At 43.5% G+C, this 22,427-nt stretch overlaps 1 protein-coding gene across 3 annotated transcripts in view; it reads right to left on the reverse strand.

Annotated features, from left to right (window-relative positions):
• LOC101746475 (ankyrin repeat domain-containing protein 50) overlaps positions 1 to 22,427 on the reverse strand; it is a 73,994-nt gene that overhangs the window by 31,214 nt on the left and 20,353 nt on the right. For 2 of the 3 annotated variants that reach the window (XM_062675403.1, XM_038019577.2), the window contains exons 2-18: positions 14,444 to 14,976; positions 13,248 to 13,402; positions 12,713 to 12,910; positions 11,824 to 11,942; positions 11,289 to 11,407; positions 10,027 to 10,121; positions 8,720 to 8,844; positions 6,940 to 7,506; positions 6,124 to 6,262; positions 5,419 to 5,583; positions 4,691 to 4,790; positions 3,758 to 3,857; positions 3,381 to 3,503; positions 2,742 to 2,875; positions 1,995 to 2,153; positions 1,062 to 1,145; positions 455 to 569 (exon numbers count right to left, since the gene is read on the reverse strand). In XM_062675403.1, the coding sequence (XP_062531387.1) occupies positions 455 to 569; positions 1,062 to 1,145; positions 1,995 to 2,153; positions 2,742 to 2,875; positions 3,381 to 3,503; positions 3,758 to 3,857; positions 4,691 to 4,790; positions 5,419 to 5,583; positions 6,124 to 6,262; positions 6,940 to 7,506; positions 8,720 to 8,844; positions 10,027 to 10,121; positions 11,289 to 11,407; positions 11,824 to 11,942; positions 12,713 to 12,910; positions 13,248 to 13,402; positions 14,444 to 14,766 (2,820 nt within the window). In that variant the 5' untranslated portion in view covers positions 14,767 to 14,976. The remainder of the gene's footprint in view (positions 1 to 454; positions 570 to 1,061; positions 1,146 to 1,994; positions 2,154 to 2,741; positions 2,876 to 3,380; positions 3,504 to 3,757; positions 3,858 to 4,690; positions 4,791 to 5,418; positions 5,584 to 6,123; positions 6,263 to 6,939; positions 7,507 to 8,719; positions 8,845 to 10,026; positions 10,122 to 11,288; positions 11,408 to 11,823; positions 11,943 to 12,712; positions 12,911 to 13,247; positions 13,403 to 14,443; positions 14,977 to 22,427) is intronic. The other variant, XM_062675402.1, reaches the window with a different exon arrangement.

A 22,427-nucleotide genomic window follows, 5' to 3' on the forward strand; every position in this document is an offset into this window, starting at 1 on the left:
TTCCGCAAACCTCGTTCGGAGGACATTTCGCAGCGCTAGGGCGTCGAAAAAATCTTTAGAAATGCCCTAACGACGGACGCGGAAACCTTTAGCAGGATTCCTAGGTCTGCCAGTTTCCTCTTTATGTAGATATAGGCGCTATATCTACGCTTGAAAGGCAAACGTGATTAAGCGACAATAACTGCTTTGTACATAAATGATAGGCAATAACCATATTCGATGCGCAAAAAATATATATTTCTAGGTCTATTAAAATCATTTCAATCCTACAGCTAGATTCGTTAAAATAGATTTGTTTTCAGGTATTCCAACTTTAAATTAGTCTACTGTAAAGTTCACGCATTGTCGCTTAGTCACGTTTGCCTTTCAAGCGTCGATGTAATTAATCGCTTTGTGTCTAAGACGCATAAACCAAAGATTTGTCTTATCTTGTTTTCTAAATCCCCTCACTGACCTGCGACATGTCCAGTCTCCGGACCTCGTTCTTGAGGGCCGACTCGACGTCGCACGAAGAATCCAACACCCACAACAAGACCAAAGTGTGCAGATCGACCGGCCCATCCTGATCACTGCGTTTCAGACATAAATAATTACATAAAAGACGTGTGAGCCGTTATAAATACATAAATGACACGTGAGCCGTTATAAATACATAAATGACATGTGAGCCGTTATAAATATTTAAAAGAGATATGAGCCGTTATAAATACATAAAGGATGTGTGAGCCTTTATAAATATATAGAAGACGTGTGAGCCGTTACGATCCCTATTCCGTTCTCAAAAATATATAAATAGGCAAATATAACTGAATACAGTATACTGATCTATTAGCCAAGCTTTTTTTCCCCTATCTATGCTGATAGCCTCAAGAGGCTATTTCAGCTGCGCTTTGACGTGTAGGTGGTAAGCTCACGGGGCTCAAACCGGGAGTGTTGCTAACACGAACCCTAGCAAGAGCCGTGCTTCGCAGAATCTACCACCGGATCGGAAACGTGACCCACTGACAAGATCCGGCGAGTGTGACAGTGGGGTGTGTCTGTGGGGCGCCTCAAACACTCACCCTCTGCTCTTATTCAGCGACGACAGATGATGCTCCAGCCGCGTCATGTGGTACACGTAGTTGTGGATCTCCAGCGCCGACAGGCTGCATGTGGAATGAGGACACGGCTACAGTGAGCTCTACCGGTCTACCGTTTGCTTAAGGCTTAAGATGGACGAGCTGACGGACCAACTTTGCACCCGGCAGAAATAGGCAGGGCGGTGGTGCCGACCCGTGCGGATAACATAGACTGTATTGCGTCACGTTAAGGTCTCAAGTCAACAAGAACTGGTGCTGTCTCACTCGTCTTTTAGTCTCTTAGGTCTCATAGAAACAGATTCAATCTCAGTATCGTTCGGTTTCGTCTTTCCCATAGTTTTTTTTTTTAAGATTGAAAGATTACTGGTGGCCCGGAGACCTTTCCAGTTTCACCAGGACAGGTGGGCGAGCAAAGGCTCAGCCAGGAGCGGTAGGATCAGCTAACAGCTGCCCGAGCGCCTGGAGACCTAACAACTCAAGAGCAGCTGCTTCGCGAATGAATCTACTACCGGATCGGAATCGCGACCCGCTGAGAAGATCCGGCGAGAAACTCAGCGGGCTGATGCATGGGTTAGGTAGCACGTCGAACTCTTGGTCGAGTTCGACGTGTACGGTTACCGAGGCCCCGAAGCCTGCTCCTAGTGTTAGAGCTGAAGGCGTCTAATGAAAAGGTTATTGGATCTGATGGATCCGTAAGGACGTGTCTAGGGCGTCGACGGTGACTGGCTCCTGCGTGATCAGGATTCGGGGAGTAGTCAGCGGCGGCAACGATAGGCGATTATCATGACGCATGCCAGTCTACTAGATATTGCGGCGCCTTAGTAAGAAGATCGAAGAGAAAAATCGACATAATTACGTCAGTGCGCCGCATAGGACAATGTCGACTTATGTTACCCCTCCCAACCCTCCCCCTACCGTTTCGCTATGAGTGTGTAGTACATGGCGAGCGCGGCGTGCCCATCCGCCAGGCAACACAGGTACCGCCGCGTGCAGTGCTTGACGTCCAGCAGCCAGCAAGAGAACGAGTGGTGGAATATCGACAGGTAGCCCGTGCTCTTCTCAATCACCAGGATTCTGAAAGGACATGACCATGATTTCATTATCCTCTTTTTTTCCCTAACTAAGCCGATAGCCTTGAGAGGCTATTTCAGCGTAACCTTAGCTAGCAGGTAAGCTAACGGAGCTCAAGCCGGAGTAATGCTAACACTGACCCTAGCAAGAGCAATGCTTCACAGAATCTACCACCGGATCGGAAACGCGACCCACTGAGAAGATCCGGCGAGAAACTCAGTGGACTGTGTCTGTGGGTTAGAGTTATCCTCGAGACAGGTCCACCTCCTTCACCTAAGAACTAAGTGCTCTGAGGAATTATTTGAGATGATACCATCATCACGTTTTTACCATCGCACCGCCCGCCACCGGAGTAGATCATTCTTGCCACGTACCATCCGGCTTTGGAATGAGCTCCCCTCCACGGTGTTTCCCGAGCGCTATGACATGTCCTTCTTCAAACGAGGCTTGCGGAGATTACTTAACGGTAGGTAGCGGCTTGGCTCTGCTCCTTGAATTGCTGAAGTTCATGGGCGACGGTAACCACTCACCATCAGGTGGGCCGTATGCTGGTCTACCTACAAGAGCAATAAAAAAAAGAACACTACCGACCTCCTGAGCAAGTGAATTCTTCTATTGAAATCTTCTCGTGTTACACTGTATTCCTTCGTGAGCAGACATTTGTAGAGCATCTCCTCCGTGACCCCGCACCGAGCCGCCAGCAGCACGTCCAGCAGGAGACGAACCTGCCGCAGTAAGGACGCAGATAAAGCGGACCACTCACTGTTGCCAAAATTTTATTTAACAGCTAGCTGTTACCGGCAGGTACGCCCGCATGATCGAGGTAAACGCTATCCTATTGTTACGCCGGTAAGAGTGACGCCATCTATCACCGAATAGTCGAACGAATATCGAAGGATCTAATAGCAACTAGAACTATTGAGGAGTACAACGCTATCTATTGTCAGATATCGGAAACACATCAAAGGTACTCGACTTGTGAGGAATGTTCTCGACGATTCTAGGGATGTCGTATCGACTATAAAAGCGATGCGGGGATGGCACGCGGTCAGTCAGTAATCGAATCTACTCGAAGTGAAACAGCGAACGGATCACCTAACGTGAAGCGCAAGAAGTGAATTAAGAATTTTAAAGTGTTATGTGCGTGTTCTAAGCAATAAATACTTGTACTAAAAGTCTTGTACTTTGGTGGAACATTTATTTATCCCGAACCCCAGCGCGTTACAATACCTTAGCGAATCGTCTCCCATGGAACAGTCTCTGCGCCAGCCACAGATACAATCCGTTCAGAGTGCTGGGTATTTCCCTAATCTCACGAAGAGCTATGAAGCCGTCTGCGACACCGTCCAGAACCTGGTGGATTTTAATTTTTATTACAGCGCCATCTATTAGCAAATACAAGACGTTTATATTTTGAAAACAGCACCACCTATTGAAATGGTTTTACAAACTAGAAATATCAATTCATTCGCAGCATTCATTCGAAGATATCGACCTCAAGTGGCACAAAAGGCAAGGATTTTATTTATTTCCACAGATGTATTCCAAATTCTCAACTGTGTATGAATTTAGAATATATTACAATTGACTTTGTACGAATCGGATACCTTCTCGAGGTACAACAGACACCCGTCGCTCTTGATTCGAAGGTGGTCCAGAGCCGCGGCCGCCGCCGCCGCAGCCGCCGAGTCGCTTGACACGCGAGCCCTAAGATAAGAAAAAAACTAATTAAAACTCCCATACCTTTCTACAAATTTATATTGACATAATTTAATATTCAGACAAATATTTTTTGAATGGAAACTAGCGACATCCTGTAGCGGATGCCCCTAAACATATATATTGTTAAAGTTAAGGCATTTAATTATTGTATAACTAAACACAAAAAATAAAAAATAAAAATCATACAAGTCTTTATTTGCTATCGAAAATTTACAAAAACACCCAAACCATAGGTCGCTGGTTCAAATTTGGCTTGAAGAACCAAAAAAATGTGAGGGCACCGATCTGGGGCGTAGTAGTTGTTTACTAATGATAAGTCTGGATTTTAATAACTCACATTAATACACTCAATCATGTACAAATGTTCTATGCTATAAATGTTATATGTTAATGTTGTAATTAATAAATGTTAATGTTAAATGTTACGGTCGAACCCGAATTCCGCGGAACCAGGTTAATGTTACTGTCCAACTGCAAATTTAAATAAACGTGCAGTGTGGCGTTATATCTTGTTAAGATGTTCGGCCGTATTACCCCGAACATCCTTTATTAAAAATAAAACATAGGACAGGTAATATGTTACTGCCATCTACAGGAGCAATGAGAAATTAATCGAAGCGATGCCATCTAGTGGCCGACGCCCGTAAACATTTTAGTTGAGTGCTTGAATTGCTTATCTATAACTAATTTATGTGCATTATCTATGCTGCAAGCCTCACAGCAGAAACAAACGGGGTGGTGGCAAAAATACTGTACCACACTTTTTTTTTCTATTACTACGTCGTAATCGAAGACCAGGACGGTCGCTGACTCCTCACCTCAGCCTGGGCTCGGTGTCCAGCCGCGCCAGCACGTAGCGCTGCACGTCGGCCGACACGTGCGCACGCTGGAGCTCGTCCAGGGTTATCTTACGGAACCCTGTAACGCATATATTTCTATACACATATTTCACGCCTATTTCTGCCGTGAAGCAGTAATGCGTTTCGGTTTGAAGGGCGGGACAGCCGTTATAACTATACTGAGACCTTAGAACTTATACCTCAAGGTAGGTGGCGGCATTTACGTTGTAGATGTCTATGGGCTCCGATAACCGGTGGGCTGTGAGCTCATCCACCAATCTAAGGTATTAAAAAAAAAGGTAGGGAAATTTAAAAGATCTCAAAGTAGGCAATAGAAAGAAGATTGTACAGTGACGTCATTATTCAATAGACTTTTCCTAGGTAATTGCTGGTAGTCATGGGGCTATTCTGGTTTAATCTGACGGCTTACCGAGCTCACGGGTAGCCTGAGAAATATTACTAATACTGGCCCTGCCAAGACCAATGCTTCAAGCAATATATACCGGATCGCAATCGCGACCCTCCGAGAGGATCCAGTGAGGTTATCACTGGGCTGTTTCTATGGGTTTCAAGAGGCTTCGATATAAGTCCTAAATTTCCAAGTCCTTTTTCAGACGAGGCTTAGGGGAGCAGTCAGCGACTTAACTATGTCCATGACCACCCGTCACCAGCGCCAGTAACATACGTAATACCGGTCGTCGACATACCCGTGAACATCTTGGTGAGCTGCCTGGAGTGTCTCCGCGCGGTGCACAGCAGCAGGAGCCACTGCGGGAAGAGGTGCTGCTGTCTAGCCAGCAGCGACGCCACCGTGCTGGCTGCGTCTTCGTTGCGGACCGAGCTCACTGTCGCACCTGTCCAGTTAGTTGCATCTATTGGATATGGGTTGAGGTTGCAGACCTTCAATTTCAACCCAGACTTCGAAATCGCGTCTCGATTTGATGGCAGCGTTGTCTATGTTTTGTGTTAAGTGGTTACCGGAGCCCATAGACATCTACAACGTAAATGCGCCACCCACCTTGAGATATAAGTTCTATGTCTCAGTATAGTTACAACGGCTGCCCCACCCTTCAAACCGAAACGCATTACTGCTTCACGGCAGAATTAGGCAGGGTGGTGGTACCTACCCAAGCGGACTCACAAGAGGTCCTACCACCAGTAACGTGAACCATCAGGTGAAAGACCTTACCAAAACCCCAATTAACCAGTGCGTGCGCCAAGCCTTAGTTCTCGAACTATGGACACATATGTCAAGGCTTTAATAAGCAAGGATTCCACATGACTACTTTACCAAGAGTAACAGACTATGATGATGTCTATGACTATGTCATGTATGATGATGAGACTTTGATGACTAACCCTGGCTGGGCCGTGAGCTCAGCAATGAAGATGAGTGTACCAAAAAAACTCACCGTCCAGTGAATCTTGGTCTATGGCGTCCACCAACAAAAACAGGCACTGCTTGGGAGCCTCTATTTCCAGTAGGGGGAAGAGAAGGGCCTTCTTGAAGCATTCGTCTGGATTCTCTTCCAAGTTCTGGGGCAGCAGCGCCTGTGGGACGAGGAACTTCGTGTAATTACACTGAACGTTTGTTGACTCGACGTCGCGGGGGTCAGCCTAACCCTGATTTCCAGATCGAGGGTGATCGATGGTGGTGGACATGGACGTGTCGTATCCCCACGCGAGTTTATAAACTAAATCTAGTTCTAGGTTGGTTTATGGATCACATTACTCGACGAGTACTTTACGCCGATGCTGCCACGTAAAAAGGTCAGTGACCTTGCCTTCGTGTATATACAGCGTGTTTAAAATCACAAAACATAAGATGTCATCCTACGATGGGCTTTAGAGTATTATTATTGTTTTGGGTACAGCTTTGATATACGCGTGGTTGATTTAACAAAGCTTTTTACGAGTCCCGATAATTTTTATTTTTTATTTCTTAGATGGGTGGATGAGGTTACAGCCTACCTGGTGTTAAGTGGTTACTGGAGCCCATAGACATCTACAACGTAAAATGCGTCACCCACTTTAAGATCAATTTATAAGATCTCAAATATAGTTACAACGGCTGCCCCACCCTTCAAACCGCAACGCATTACTGCTTCACGGCAGAAATAGGCAGGGTGGTGGGACCTACTCGCGCGGACTCACAACAGGTGCTACCACCAGTAAAAAAAGTAAGTATCTGTACGCGACGGCACCAAAAAAAGGTGTGTGAAACTAACCTGCTGTATATCAGGTTCGGCAAGGAGTTTGTCGTAGTAAGCGTTGGCTATGACGGTCCGCGGGTTGACCGGCAGGCTCGGTATCGGCGGCGGCACGTCCGCGCTCTCGCTGCGCTTCTTCTCCAGCAGCACCTCCAGCTCGGGTGGCTCCAGGTCGGCGTTCACGACGTTCTGGTACTCGGGGGGCTCCTCGACCTTCGGCGGCTCCGCCTTCCTCGGGGAGCCCTCAGCGGAACGCAGACCGCTCTTGTTCGGGTACATGAAGTTGGCGACTGGTATTCTGGACTTCGGGGGGCTGTTCTCGACTTTGGGCCTCTCGTCCTGCGCGCTTTCGTTCCGTTGCTCCGTCGACAGGCTCTTCTGTAACGCGGGAGCCTTCTTCTCGGTCAGCGGCTCCGAGCTCTGCCGCAGCAGCCTCGAGTTCCTGAGCTCCTTGGACTGCCGCTGCGAGATGTTGCGCAGGAACAGGTTCTCGTGGTTCTCGTACAGCCTGAAGTCGGGATCGGTTCGGTTCTCGTTCGCGAACGGGTTCGTCGTCTTCGCGTTCCGTGGCAAGATCTCGGGCAGCTGTTCGAGAGAACAAAAAATAATAGTTTTTTTTTAAATAAAATATTTTTTAGTTAAATTTTCTATAAAAGCGTATTTTTAAAACTATTAAGTACTTTAACATCAATTCCTGCCTTATCGACTATAGATAAAAATTATATAAATTGGCAAACATTTTATTTTGCAAATTGAATAATGAAATAATCTTATCAAATTATTGTATTGGTCATCGGTCCTCGATAAATCTACATAGTTTGAATGAAATCTGGCCGTTTAAAGTGGGTCAAAATCGCGTCTAAAGGAGTCATTTACAAACATACATACAAGTGAAGCTAATATAAAGCGTGTAAAAAATAGAGATCCTGTATCGCAGAGGCACACCAGCGTGATACGAACAGTCGGAATACTGACACTTGACGAAATACCAACACGACAAGGTTGAGGGATGGGGGACGTCCTAAACAGACTTGGATGGACTGTGTGTGGAAGGGATATGCTATAGAAGGTCGCGAGTGCACAGATTACTTATGATAGACTAGAGTGGATTAGAAGAAGATTATGACAACGTTTCTTGTGGTCTTACTATTGGCATTGTTAATGATGGGACTCCGTTAACCAACTAACACCAAATGAGCCGGGAGCGCTTGCACCAGTCTAAACCTTGATTAACGAAGACAATGCACCACGAAGCCGACAATAGCTGATTATCTCCTCCGAAAGGTCGATGTGCGGTAATTATTGCCAGGGACTGTACGTTATATCGAGGGGTGAAAGGCTATTCGATTTAAGCGACATTTCGTTTAATACGCGACATTTATCTTTATAATTAAACGTTCGTTTAATTGTGTATCAGCATCAACCGTTAACTATACTGAGACCGTAGTACTTATATCTCAAGGTGGGTGGCGCATTTACGTTGTAGATGTCTATGGGCTCCAGTAACCGCTTAACACCAGGTGGGCTATAAGCTCGTCCTCACATCTATGCAATAGAAAAAATATATTTTTTTGATTGAACTTCTATTAAATTTACTCGATTCAATAGCTAAAGACGTTTTCTCATTGTGATATTTTGTCCGAATGGCTTGAATGAAACTTTAAATGGCTCTCCTGTGAAGTTGCAAAAATGTCGCTTAAGTCAAACAACGGTTCACCCCTCGATATTCTCATCTTATCTTCTCTCTCTCTCTCTCTCTCACACCTTTTTTTCAGTGTAATAAATATCATAAGCTTACATCGTCAACGGCGCTCAAAGAGGCATCGTCGATCATTGAATCCAGATACGCTTCCCTCTCGTGTATCCGGTCAATGGTTCGAGTTCGTCTGGCGCTACCAGTTTCTTCCTCGTCCGTACGTTGATCTGAGGAATACAAGAGCATAAACAGATGAGCTAAATGTTTCATTAGTATTAAACGTCTTCCGGAACCCTTAAACGCGATAAACTTAATTTTGTTGCCCGCTTTGAGCCAAGAGATCGAAATTTCGACTGTATTGTATATGTCGGCGCAACGTCACTAGTTTACTAAAAATAGTTAAGGTTAACTGTTTCCTTAATGTTACATATGTCAACAACTGTTTAAGACGGTATTCAAGATAATTCATGACTAAACTACCCGCAGTTACTACTATAAATACGAGTGACTATTGCCGTACAAAACAGTCGATCGAGCAGCCGATAAAATACTTAAATTAGTTATAGATAAGCAACTCAAGCACTCAACGAAAATGTTTACGGGCGTCGACCACTAGATGGCTTCGCTTCGATTAGTTTCTCATTGCTCCTGCAGATGGCAGTAACAAATACAAGAGCATAAAAAGCTGAGCTAAAGGTTTCATTAGTATTAAACGTCTACCGGAACCCTTAAACGCCATAAACTTAATTTCGTTGCCCGCTTTGAGCCAAGAGATCGAAATTTCGACTGTATTGCATATAGGCGCATAGTCACTATTTAGTTAACTAAAAATAGTTAAAGTTAACTTGTGGTCTATACTGGTGGTCTATACCGTGCGGTCCATGCCACCCATGATCGAACACTGTGGAGGAAAGTCACATGTGGTCATGATCCTCAATAATGAAGGATGAAGAAAAGTATAACCTTTATCTCTCGAACCGTGTCACTGCTTCGTGGAAGAAGCAAGCAGAATGGCGGTACCTACCCACAAAATCTGAGTCAGACTAAAGGATACAGTTGGACTATAACGTGACAGCTTCGCGTTAAAACACAGTGTAGGCGGATCAATATAGACCACTCCCGACTTGCCCGGGACACCATATAAGACCGGATTGTCGTAACTATTCCTTAAACGTGCAGGATATTTCATAGGTTTCGCAAAAACACGCCATTTTTTTAAGCACGCAATCGAAAAGAAATTCAGAGGGACAGGGTCATCGACCTCGAATAAAATTCGCCTTACATCTCTGGCCCAGTAAATATAAACTTATCTGGAAGAATAATGTTTTAAATAGAAAATAAATAGAGCTTCGGAGACTATACAACGTATACTGGAATTATAACTTTCTTAGAACTACTACAAACATCACCTTCGCTGTCGGCTAGAAGAGGCTTAGAGCTTTCTTCGTTCTCGTCGCCCAGCTCCCGGAAACGGCTGATAAGACGTTCTTCTTCTGAATTGTTCCTGTTAAACAAAATAGTTTTTTTTATTTATATTTTTTATTCAGAAACGTGGGTAGTATTACAGAACAAACCAGAACGTCTAATGCAAGATTACTTCGCGGCAGAAATGGGCAGGTCGGTGTGGGACCACTCGAACGCAGGGCCGGATTTAGGGGAGGGCAACCGAGGCGAAAGCCCCATTGGAGGGCCCCCGCAATAGACTTTGGAAAAAAATATTCTAATTTCGACAAGTACACATTAGTAAACATCTTTTCCTTCGATTATATTTATGTTTGGTGGTTAAATATTAAGAGAATCTACGTGAATCGACGAAAGGAGACGACGACGACAAGAATCTCTAAAAAATTTGTTCATTTTATTTGGGAAATAATCTGGGGCCAGGGGGCCTACACTCCTCTGTTGCGCCAAGGCCTCCAGACCTCTAAATCCGGCCCTGCTCGTGCAGAATGATGATACGCCAGTAAACGCTGGTTGGCGCATAGCATAAGTCTGCCGAAAAGGCCGCTGCTGATCCTCCAGTAAATCCCTTGGTCGCCTTATGGCTCCCACGCGGAGAAACAGAGTGGTACTATTCTAGACCAGACACCAATTAGTTTACCAGTAAAATGGGTGGATTTGAGTAATAACTACTTGAATACATTACAACTGTGAACTCGATTTGCAATCTTATTGATTATCCCGTTATTTGTAGGGGGGTCATTAAAATAATTATTCCTGAAATCTTCTTACTGGTTGCGGTCTCAGGTTTAAGAATTTAAAAATTAAGACACATCCTTTAAAATAATACATAAAATACTACAGCTGCGGATGAAAAGGTTTTTTTTATTGCTTGGATGGGTGGACGAGCTCACAGCTCACCTGATGTTAAGTGGTTACTGGAGTCCATACACATCTACAACGTAAATGCGCCACTCACCTTGAGATATAAGTTCTAAGGTTTCAAGTATTCTAGTTACAACGGCTGCCCCACCCTTCAAACCGATTACTGCTTCACGGTAGAAATAGGCGGGGTGGTGGTACCTACCCGCGCGGACTCACAAGAGGTCCTACCACCATATTATGAGTAATTCGATGGGTTGTTGTGATTAAAACCCCCTGATCTCCTACGGCGGGCTGAATGAACAACATTCCTGATTTTCTTTTAAGCTATCTTCTTGCTGCAAGGTACCTGTCGTCGGGCGAGTCCCCACCGGCGCCGGGCAGCGCGCGCCGCGACGAATGGCTGAGGATCTGCATCGCCAGCGACCGAACGAACTCACCAGGACGAAGGCTGCTCTCCGTGTTGCTCTGACACCGAAAAAAACATTTACTCAAATCGCGAACCTACGCCTCTGGCGTTACAATCTATTTCGGGTATCGCAATCTGCTCACAAGGACATACCTCAAATTCTTTCATTCAATTTTTTCAAACAGGCCTTTTAATACATTTAACACATTAGAACTAATTACAGTTTGATTTGATATCACACTGTCACTTCCCCGACGGCTATGACGTCATAAGCTGCATCCTTCTCTAATTATTTTATGACAACAGCGGGCACTACTAAACCCACCACTAGTTTGATAAATACTCATTCTTGAGTTACTGCTCCGTCATTCGAACACAGCCGATTCACGGAATTAATGAGCTGGATTGTGGAACGGATGCACCAGCTGACAAATGCTAAAAATCCTTAAGAATATCGCGGTATTCGTGAACTGACCTGCAAGAAATGCCTGGCTAGCAATCTCCGGTTCAATGCCCTCTGCTGCCTCGCTTGAGGACCTTGACCCGGCTCGCTAAGCTCTTGACAAAGTGCAGTCTTTCCGCTGCCCGCATTACCTGTTCGAGAAATTGTCCGCATTGCTAATAGCACAGTTATCATTACAAACGACATCGCTTGCACTGTAATATCAAAACGACGAGTACCCTGGAGCATTCTGGAGTTTACCACACGGCCATCCTATTGGATTTGGGCCAACCCTTATTGGCTCAAAATCGCAAGGCATTCTCAGGCTATACCGATAAAACCTACGCCGATAAAACCCTTATATTTAAAGTCACCCTAAAAACCCGTTTTTCCCCAGTTTCATGATCACTCAAAAACTGAACTAAACTTAGCGCCTTTCTACCAAGTGTGGACACAAATCACCGTCCAAGTTTGAGCCTGTCCTTCTTGAAACAATTTTTCATTAGTCCTCAGCGGCAGACACTTGCTTATATTTGCTCCTGGAATTCCTGATTGTCCGTGAGCAACAACGGCCACTATCTACGAACTTTTTTATTGCTTATATGCATTCACGAGCTCAGGGCCCACTTGGTGCTGAGTGGTTACTGTAGCCCATAGACATCTACAATGTAAATGACGCCACCACCTTGAGACCTGAGTTCTAAGGTCTTACAGTAGAGAAAATCTTGAAAAGTACAGAATAAAAACTGCCTCAACCTCCAAACCGAAACGCAGTACTGCTTCATGGAATAAATAGGCAGAGCGGTGGTATCTATGCGTGCGGACTAACAAGACATCCTACCACCAAAAATGCGATCAACAGTTAACAGTTTCTGCGATGTCCCACCTATAGTCCAGTCGAGATAGGCCTCTGAAAGCTTACCGAGAACCAGCACGCCGCAAGTCTTGCTGACCGGTCGCTGTTCGAGACAGTGAGCGATCTTCTGAAACGCCCACTCCCTGCAGAAGAACCGTCGTTTGTCGGTCGAGGTCGCGGCTTCGGGCACGCGATTCGATGACGAAGACTTACGCATCGGACGTGGGTCCTTGTCGCGAGGAGCCGACGGACTCAGCTGTGCTCCTGTAGGATGTTTAGCCGCATAAATAAACACGCAAATCAAAATACTCGACCATCATTCCAATCAGGGATTCCTATCAGGGATTGGCATCAAAAAGGCTTTTTTACGCTTTTTTACAATAAAATCATTTTTTCTTACACTATTTTTAATTCAAATTTATTAAAATTTATTTTCTATTTTTTAGTTGGATTTTCTATAAAAGCGTATTTTGTTAGTTTTTTTTAAACTATTATTTATTGTTGTATTAGTTCCAGTTAAAACCCTCACTATTGCAATTTATTCTACAGTTGCACTGTATACGGAAAGTTTAATAAGAAATAAACGGCGTAAGCGACTTACCGTCGGCATCAAAATTATCTCTATCCCTGTCTTTGTCTCTCTCGCGACGATGTTCCCTACCGCCTTCTCTGTCGCATGGGAAACCTCGGTGGCGTTCAGTCGGCGTGCGTTCGTGACCGCGAACGGACGTGACGCCTTCATTTAGAGGAAGAGATCTGAAACATTAAATAGTTGTTAAAATAGCTTATAACTCTCCAAATACGGTTCAAGCGGATTTAAGAATCAAGGCATTCAAAAGAAACAATCAGAAAGGTCTATGAATCATAATATTTTGACTTCCAAATTTCAAAGTCATATTTAAAGAATTAAACTAATGAATAAGATAACAAATAAATGGAAGCTTCAGTAGTAGTGAGACGTAGATGATGTGGTAGGAGTATGTTGGCAATAAGAAGAAAATTATAGATTTTTATTTTTTATTGCTTACATGGGTGGACGAGCTTACAGCCCACGTGGTGTTAAGTGGTTACTGAAGCCAATAGACATCTACAACCTAAATGCGCCACCCATCTTGAGATATAAGTTCTAAGGTCTCAGTATAGTTACAACGGCTGCCCCACCCTTCAAACCGAAATGCATTACTGCTTCACGGCACAAAAAGGCAGGGCGGTGGTACCTACACGTACGAACTCACAAGAGGTCCTACCACCAGTAATTACGCAAATTATAATTTTGCGGGTTTGATTTTTATTACAACATGTTATTCCTTCACCGTGGAAGTCAATCGTGAACACTTGCCAAACACGTATTTAATTAGAAAAATTGGTACCCGCCTGCGGGATTTGAACACCGTAGCATCGCTAGATACGAATGCACCGGAGGTCTTATCCTTTAGGCCACGAAAACTTCTAAAATGAGCGTTTGCCTAAAAGTAGAGATGAATGGCTCTATGACATCGACTTGGAATCGGCACTGCCTTATTTCTTATTGTAGGTGTCATTAAACGTATATATTCACCGGATAATTCTTTACCGAGTATTACACAATCATAATGCGGCTACAATGAATGATCCGCTTCAAGCTATTTCTGCCGCAAATCCGGGTTGAAGCATGGACGATTTTCTACGATAAAATTGAGCCTTCGACCTTGTCTCTCAATGCCGATGGGCACCAGTACCATTTTATCAGCTATGGTTCCTAATACAATCCATCAAACCAGTACAACATAGCTTATTTCAAGCAGTTGACAAACTCACCTGAGATTAACACGATGTTCGGCCTGCCTGACGGACGAATGGCGGTGCTGCTGCTGCCTCATGCTGACCTGGTACTGCCTCAAGTAAGCTTCCACCTTTCCTTCGCTGCCCTCATTCTTAACTCTCTTCCCTTCCCTCCTAGCTTCCCTCTTCTCTTTCTTTTCCTTATCGATTTTCCCGTCGGCGTTCGCAAAATTACCGCCGTTGTTACAATTCAAAGGATCGAAGTCCGGTTTCGTGAGGTTCTGACGTGCCTTCGAGCTCTTCGGCTTGTACTGGCTTTTTGGCACAACCTGACTGTAAATTGGCATTTGATTGGCCATTCTTATGTTTAACTTTGGTTAGGGGTCGATCAGCTAATTTTACTAATTAAAAAAAAAAGGCTTTGGTAATATATATTTTTATGTCTAAAGGAACGTTTGAGAAAGGAACCCTTAGGCCTGAAGTATTATCACAATTTGGGAATTCTGGTCATGATGGTGATGTCATATTCAGCGATTCGTGGATTTCTTCACGGAGCCGCCGCAGGGGAACTGGAAAACAAAAAGAAAAATCATATCAATTTGGATTCAAATTATTTACTACACACTAATATTGATGCGTCACTTATAAGGACCAGTTGAATAATAGCGTGTCTGTAATGTGGCCGCAAAAGTTTAAAGCAATTCGTATCAAACTGTTATCTCGATGAAATTGCTGTGAGAATGCTGTTATCAGACATCAGATACGAAGATTCCGTGAACTTATACTTGCGCTATATCATGACTCGATGTAAACATATCAACGTCCTGAGATTGCGCACATCATCCATCGTGTATAAGCGGTGCTTTTCAGCCACTGACTATAGTCACCCATGATATACAGGCGACGTCGCCGGATCTTCTCAATGGATCGCGTTTCCGATCCTGTGGTAGGTTCTGTGAAGCACTGCTCTTGCTAGGGCCAGTGTTAGAAACACTTCCAGTTTGAGCCCCGTGAGCTCACCTACACGTTAGGGTGAAGCTGAAATAGCCTCTCAAGGCTATGGCTATCAGCATGGGTAGGAAAAAAGGCCACGTTTTGTGACGAATGCCCACAGTCACCGATAGCAGGGAAATAGATGAAGACACTTGGCGTACTAGTACGATGAAATGGAACAACATTATCGGGTATAATAAACGACTGTGGGATCTTTACCAAGCTCATCACTTTGCTCGGAAGAGCAACGGCTTCATTTTTTCTTGTTCGGTACTTGTGTGATAATATCGAAAGGCCAAAGGCTATTTGATTTACGCAAATTTCGCTTAACACGCGACATTAGTCTTTGTAATTAAACGTGCTTTCTATTTGTTATTAGGATCAACAGTTTTTAATTGAACTTCCATTATGTTTACACCAATCAAATAGCTGAACAAGTTTTATTTTTTTTATGATGTTTTTTTCCAAATTCTAAACTTTAAATGGCACTCATTCGCTCGTAAAAGTTGCAAAAATGCCACTTAAACTGAATAAGCCTTTTTCCCCTCGATATGCACATGCATGCAAGGACTCTTTGAAAAAGTCCTTAGCACTAATCAGGCTTATGTAAATTTGATAGTTACCCCTTACAAAGAATCCACACCATCACAAATCCCAGGGTTGGCACCGATTTACGTGGCATGTAAATTGTAATGTGGCCGGCCAGAACACTTTATTAATTTCTATTGTCACTATCGCGACCCTGTGTTTTTCATAGCGGAAGGCGGTTTCAAGGATGTCCTTAATCACTGAACAATTGAGAAATCGATAGGAGAGGGAATGTAGCACGCTGCTATTAAGCCTACTGAGTTTCTCGCCGAATCTTCTCAGTGAGTCGCGATACCGATACGGTGGTAGATTCTGCGAAGCACTGCCCTTTCTGGGGTTAGTGTTAGCAAATTCCCTCAGGTTGAGCCCGTGAGCTCACCTACCCGTCCGCACGTAGCTGGAATAGACCCTTAGCTACCAGCGAATAGGTACAGAAAAAAAGGTGCTACTCCAAAGACTAAAAACCAAACAAGGCCCTTTTTACCGACAAAATCGTTGCTAACAACGCTGATATTCAATGCTCAATCGAATTCAGTCAAACAGATAACCACCTTCACTGAAGTCGGTTAAAAACACGTAATCGACCGAACCGAAGGGCCCGTACGCTTTAAACGAACTTCACCGAATGCGAATTACTGTTCTGATCCATTGCGTTAAAGTCGAAAATTGCACGCGAAAAGCATTCAAAAAGATTATGAAGCGTTTCCTTCTTAAGTTCTCAATTACCGGAAGTTATATAATCATGGGGCATCTTTTATTATTATTAAGTCACCACCTTGTAGGTGTTGAGTGGAGTCCAGTGTGCTTAGTGCGAGCTTTTTAACGTTCTCCATCGCGTAAAAGCTAATTCAAATTCGTTTGCAGTTGGAACAACACCCCTAGCGGTTACATTCCTGATCCTGTGGACAAAATGGAAAGCAGTCGACGTCGTCCAAAACACGTCATTTCGGATCCTCCCGATCCACTAACGGTGCTTTTAGGTACCTCAACCATCGGTCATCGTTCTCGTCGAACCCGCCGCTTGCGACGAAGGGCTCGACGAGTAAATTAACTCTCAGACACAGCCCACTGAGTTTCTCGCCGGATCTTCTCAGTGGTTCGCGTTTCCGATCCGGTGGTAGATTTTGCGGAGCACGGCTCTTGCTAGGGTTCGTGTTAGCAACGTCGTCAGGTTTGAGCCCCGTGAGCTCACCTACTACATAGTTAAGGTTACGCCTAAGGTTAAATCTAGAGGCAAACGTAGGCAACCGTTCTGACTCCATACAAATTTGAGTTAACTTTTACGCTATCGAGAATGTTAAAAACTAAGCACTAAGCACACTGCAGGTTACGACGAGCGTCTATGAAGGTCGTTCCGGTATCGATTGCCGTGGCTCTCTGTCTGACGAACGTCTGAATCGCGCTTCGGTTTATGGGCTGGACGCGGTGACGTCATCTATCAACCGACTTCCAAAAATAAACGAGGAGCTTCTCAATTCGACTGTACATTTCTCAGTGTATCAGGATTTAATCAGTAGTTTTTTATTTATCCTTAGTTGACTTGTGGTTATACTTTTATTTATTTTTTTATAGTTTATATGGCTGGACGAGCTCACAGCCCACCTAGTGTTAAGTAGTTACTGGAGCCCATAGACATCTACAACGTAAATGCGCCACCCACCTTGAGATATAAGTTCTAAGGTCTCAGTAAAGTTACCACGGCTGCCCCACCCTTCAAACCGAAACGCATTACTGCTTCACGGCAGAAATAGGCAGGGTGGTGGTACCTACCCGTGTGGACTCAAAAGAGGTCCTACCACCAGTCTGAATTGATGCTATTTTCGATCTATAATATTGAAGACAGGGGAGTGCTCTGAGCAATTATTCGACATGATACCATCATCTCATTTTTACGATCGCACCGCCCGCCACCGGAGTAGAGTTCATCCATACTACCTGGAGCCACTGCGTTGATCCACAGTGCGCTTCCAGAGATCTTTTTTGCCACGCACCATCCGGCTATGGAATGAGCTCCCCTCCACAGTGTTTCCCGAGCGCTATGACATGTTCTTCAAACGAGGCTTGCGGAGAGGATTAAGCGATAGACAACGGCTCGACTCTGTCCCTGGCATTGCTGAAGTCCATGGGCGACGGTAACCACTCACCTTCAGGTGACATACGCTCGTCTGCCTACAAGGGCAATGAGATACTGACGTACACTCACGTGGCGGCGGCGCGGAAACCGCACAATGCCGCTCTCGACGGGCAAACCAGACATCGACTCGACGGCCAGTTGATATACGAGCATAAACGACAAATATGTACAGAATTTAAACAAAAAAAAAGAAAACTCACTAAAACAAAAACAACACGAGAACATCATCAACATAGTCGAAAGTTTTGTAGGTGGCGGCATTTACGTCGTAGATGTCTATGAGCTCCGGTAGCCACTTAACATCAGGTGGGCCGTGAGCTCGTCCGCCCACCTATGCAATAAAATAAAATAAGGTCGATGTAATATGCACCATTAAGTGTAACTCAAAAAGTACTGGTCGGATCCTGATGAAATTTAAATGGGACCACACGTGAAGCACCGGGTTTTATGTCATGATAATCGGTACATTTAAGAGAGAAAAAAAACCGAAAAATCACTTCTACAATGACTGTGAGTGTTCTAAGTGTTAATACAGCCTTAATTTGCACTTCGGTAAAATTTTTATTTATCCCGAACCCCAGCGCGTAACGATATTTTAATTACTCTACAGTTAACGCATAGACCTAAAGATGACCAACCAACGTTAAGTGTGCCGTGATCTCGTTCACTGATCTACGTAGCAAAAAGACAGCCCTTGTCTTTAACAGAGTCAGCCTGTTAAAAGTCACGTCGAATACCCGTCTCAACCTTCAGAAATATTCGAGGATCAACCTCTCGCTGCCCCCTGATAAATTATGGATGAGGCACCTTTGAACAAATAGACCAAGGCCTTAACGAATTTAAGACGGGATTCGGAACGCAAATATCACGCAACGCTTACGTACGAATGTGTGTTATACAAAGATGATTTGTCGTCTCGCTCTTCCCTCCCCTTTATTTCCCCACCACCCTCCGTTGGTGGAGAGTTCGTGCCCACTACTGGAACCGCTGCGTATAGATAATTGATGCCACGTATCAGGCATTCCCTGCTTTTTTTTCTCCTACTTATTCTGTTAGCCTTGAGAGGCTGTTTCAGCTTCGTCTTGGCGTGTAGGTGTGCTCACGGGGCTAAACTGGGTTGTTGCTAACACTGGCCCTAGCAAGAGCTGTGCTTCGCAAAATCTACCACCGGATCGGAAACGCGACTGAGAAGATCCGGCGAGAAACTCAGTGGGCTAATTAGACACTTCACATGAGCGGTAGACCTCTCAGCATCGTCGCGGCCAATATGATCGTTTGCCTTCAAAGACCAAAAAAAAATACCAAAAAACTCGATCTCTTGCATCGAAAGGTTAGCTTTACTTCGAATAAAAGCTGAGGTTTAGGCCTGTTTAAGTTTGTCTTTCCGCTTCGGCGAACTTAAATAAGGTCTCGCGCCGCCCAGAGCCGAGTCCTCGTACGAAAGTTGGGATTAAGTTCGAGCCGCGGCGAAGGCTTGTTGGCCGCAAGTTCCAGTCCTAAGTAAGCCTAAGTTGAAAATGCTTTTTAGTCGACATTTCCACAAAGATCGTGGACCTTTCTCCTGCACCACTTTTTTATAGGCCACTGAGTTTCTCGCGGGATCTTCTCAGTGGGTCGCGATTCCGATCCAGTGACAGGTTCAGCGAAGAACTGCCCTTGCTAATGCTATTATTAGCAAGACGCCAGACTAAGCCACGTGAGCTCGCACCTACACATTCGGTGAAACTGGAATAAGCCCTCGAGATTACTAGCAAAGGTAGGCAAAAAAAAAACATTTTTTTATACAAGAGAGTACATTTTCCTGTTCAAATCCAATCTCTCATTACGCAAACTAATCGGAGGACTGCCACTATCAAACGTATTTATGTCGCGAAGCAGTCAGGCGTTTCCGTTTGGGGGGTGGGACTTTGGAAGTATCGACCAAGGGAGGATCTTTACTGAGCTAATGAAACTGTTCGCTAGACCGACGCTCCGAATGTAAACCTAATATCATCAGCATTAAGAATTTAGTGACAGTACAAAAGATATACAAACCCATAGTGAGTTACGAACAAACATAATATGTGTGTTATTGTTCGGATTTTTAAGCTATTGCATAGCTTTTATCGCGGGCCTTGAGCGCGGCTTACTGTAATCATGAAATTCCGTAACGAAAAAAACCTTACACCCCTCACTCCGCCTACCATGTAGCTCGCTTTCAACACATTCACAAGTTGCGCTTGTGTAGTGTTTGTGAATAAGCGCGTGGCGTGACGTCGTACTGCATGCGCATCATGAAAAGTCTGCCCATCTCTCTCTCGCGCGGTCTGTGAAGGGGACAGTTAAGGTTTTGCTTTTATTAATGTTTAATATAGCGTGGTCTTGTTTTATTATTAAATTATCATTGTCTCATTATAATTGCATAAGTTAATAAAAAATGCTATGCAATAGCTTTATTTTATCTATTCGTACATGTGTACGTGTAAAGAAAAACCATTATTATTTAATTTTAAAAAAGGTTTAGTTTAGTTTTAAAAAAGGATTTTTCTTCAGTTGCATTCAGTGAAGTCTATCATTCAGTAAATGAATGAATGAATGATTTATTTTATTTCAGACAACAACAGCAAGTCCATATGTATACATAGTATCATTGAAACATACTTAAAATTACCAAAAACAATTAAATAAAAAAGATACATTTATTAAAAATAATTATCAGTTGAATACATTTAAAATATATTCCATTCAACTGATACTTCGGACCAACCATTATTATTATTTTTATTTAGTCCGCAAGTGAAAAAGAGAGTTCGGTTTTATATAGTTTATTAATACTGATTACTGTTTAATTGTTAATATTAATCTTAAAGGAGATTAAGGGCTTTAAATGTTGTTTTCTTATTATATGACGGGAAACACATTTAGGTATTTTATTGTTTATTAATTCTGAAGTACCTACTCCGCATCTATCCTACAAAATAAATTTTAATAAATTTGAATTAAAAATAGTGTAAGACAAAATAATTTTATTGTAAAAAAGCGTGGGGTGCATGGTATCAGTAGTTATAAAATATATTTTATGAACAGATATGAGTAGAAAGGTTATTTTGATAATTTATTTTTAATTTTTTAGTTGAATTTTCAATTTTTTTTTATTAATATTGAATTGTCATCGGTCCTTAATAAGTATATCAAATGTCGAATTAATCCGACGTTTTGAAGGGAGTCAAAATCATGTTCAAAGATTCCGTTACAAACATACATGTATACATACGTATGAAGCTAATAAAAGCGTATTAAAAAGATAATCACGTGGAGGACGAAAAAAAAAAACAAATTTTCAAAAAACGAACCTCGCCTCGTTACGGAACAAGGGGCTGGAACAGCAGCGCTCATTTCCCGCGTTTTTTTTTGCTTTTTTTTCCTTTTCTTTACAAATTCAACTTGACAATGGCGCCGCGTCATGTGGGCTGCATGGTGTTATTTTATTATACATGATGTGTCCTCTTTAATATTTTATGCAGCAAATCGTAGAATTTTTAGATTATCGTACTAAAATTATTATATCGAGGTGTGAAAGGCTATTTTGGTTTAAACGATATTTTTGCAACTTTACACGAGAATCATTTAATATTTAAAATTTCTTTAGCTATTCGAATGGGTCAAAGTTAATAGAAATTCAAATAAAAATATGGAACTTTTGATACTAATATTTAAAAAAAACGCACCTTTAATTACAAAGATTAATGTATGTTAAGCCAAATGCCGACGATCAATCAAGCCTTTTTTTCTCTACCTATTTGCTGCTAGGGTTATTCCAGCTACGAGCAGACGGGTAGTTGAGCTCACGGACTCAATCGAGAGAATTTGCTAACACCAGCTCTAGCAAGAGCAGTGCTTCGCAGAATCCTACCGAGAAGACTCAGCGAGAAGGAATTGTTTGAGATGATCCCCTCATCTCCTTTTTATCATCGCACCTCCCGCTATCAGAGCAGAGTTCATCCATGCTACTTGGAACCGCTGCGTTCATCCACACTACGTTTCCAGAGGTCTTTTTTGCCACGCACCATCCGGCTATGGAATGAGCTGCCCTCCACGGTGTTTCCCGAGCGCTATGACATGTCCTTCTTCAAACGAGGCTTGTGGAGAATATTAAGCAGTAGGCAGCGGCTTGGCTCTGCCCCTGGTATTGCTGAAGTCCATGAGCGACGGTCACCACTCACCATCAGGTGGACCGTATGCTCATCTGCCTACGAGGATAAAAAATAAATAAATTCGCGAACCTTCCTTACGTGCACCACCGATTACAATATACTTACCGCAACA

The sequence above is a fragment of the Bombyx mori genome, chromosome 23 (genome assembly GCF_030269925.1).
Source record: "Bombyx mori chromosome 23, ASM3026992v2".
Lineage (NCBI taxonomy): Eukaryota > Metazoa > Arthropoda > Insecta > Lepidoptera > Bombycidae > Bombyx > Bombyx mori.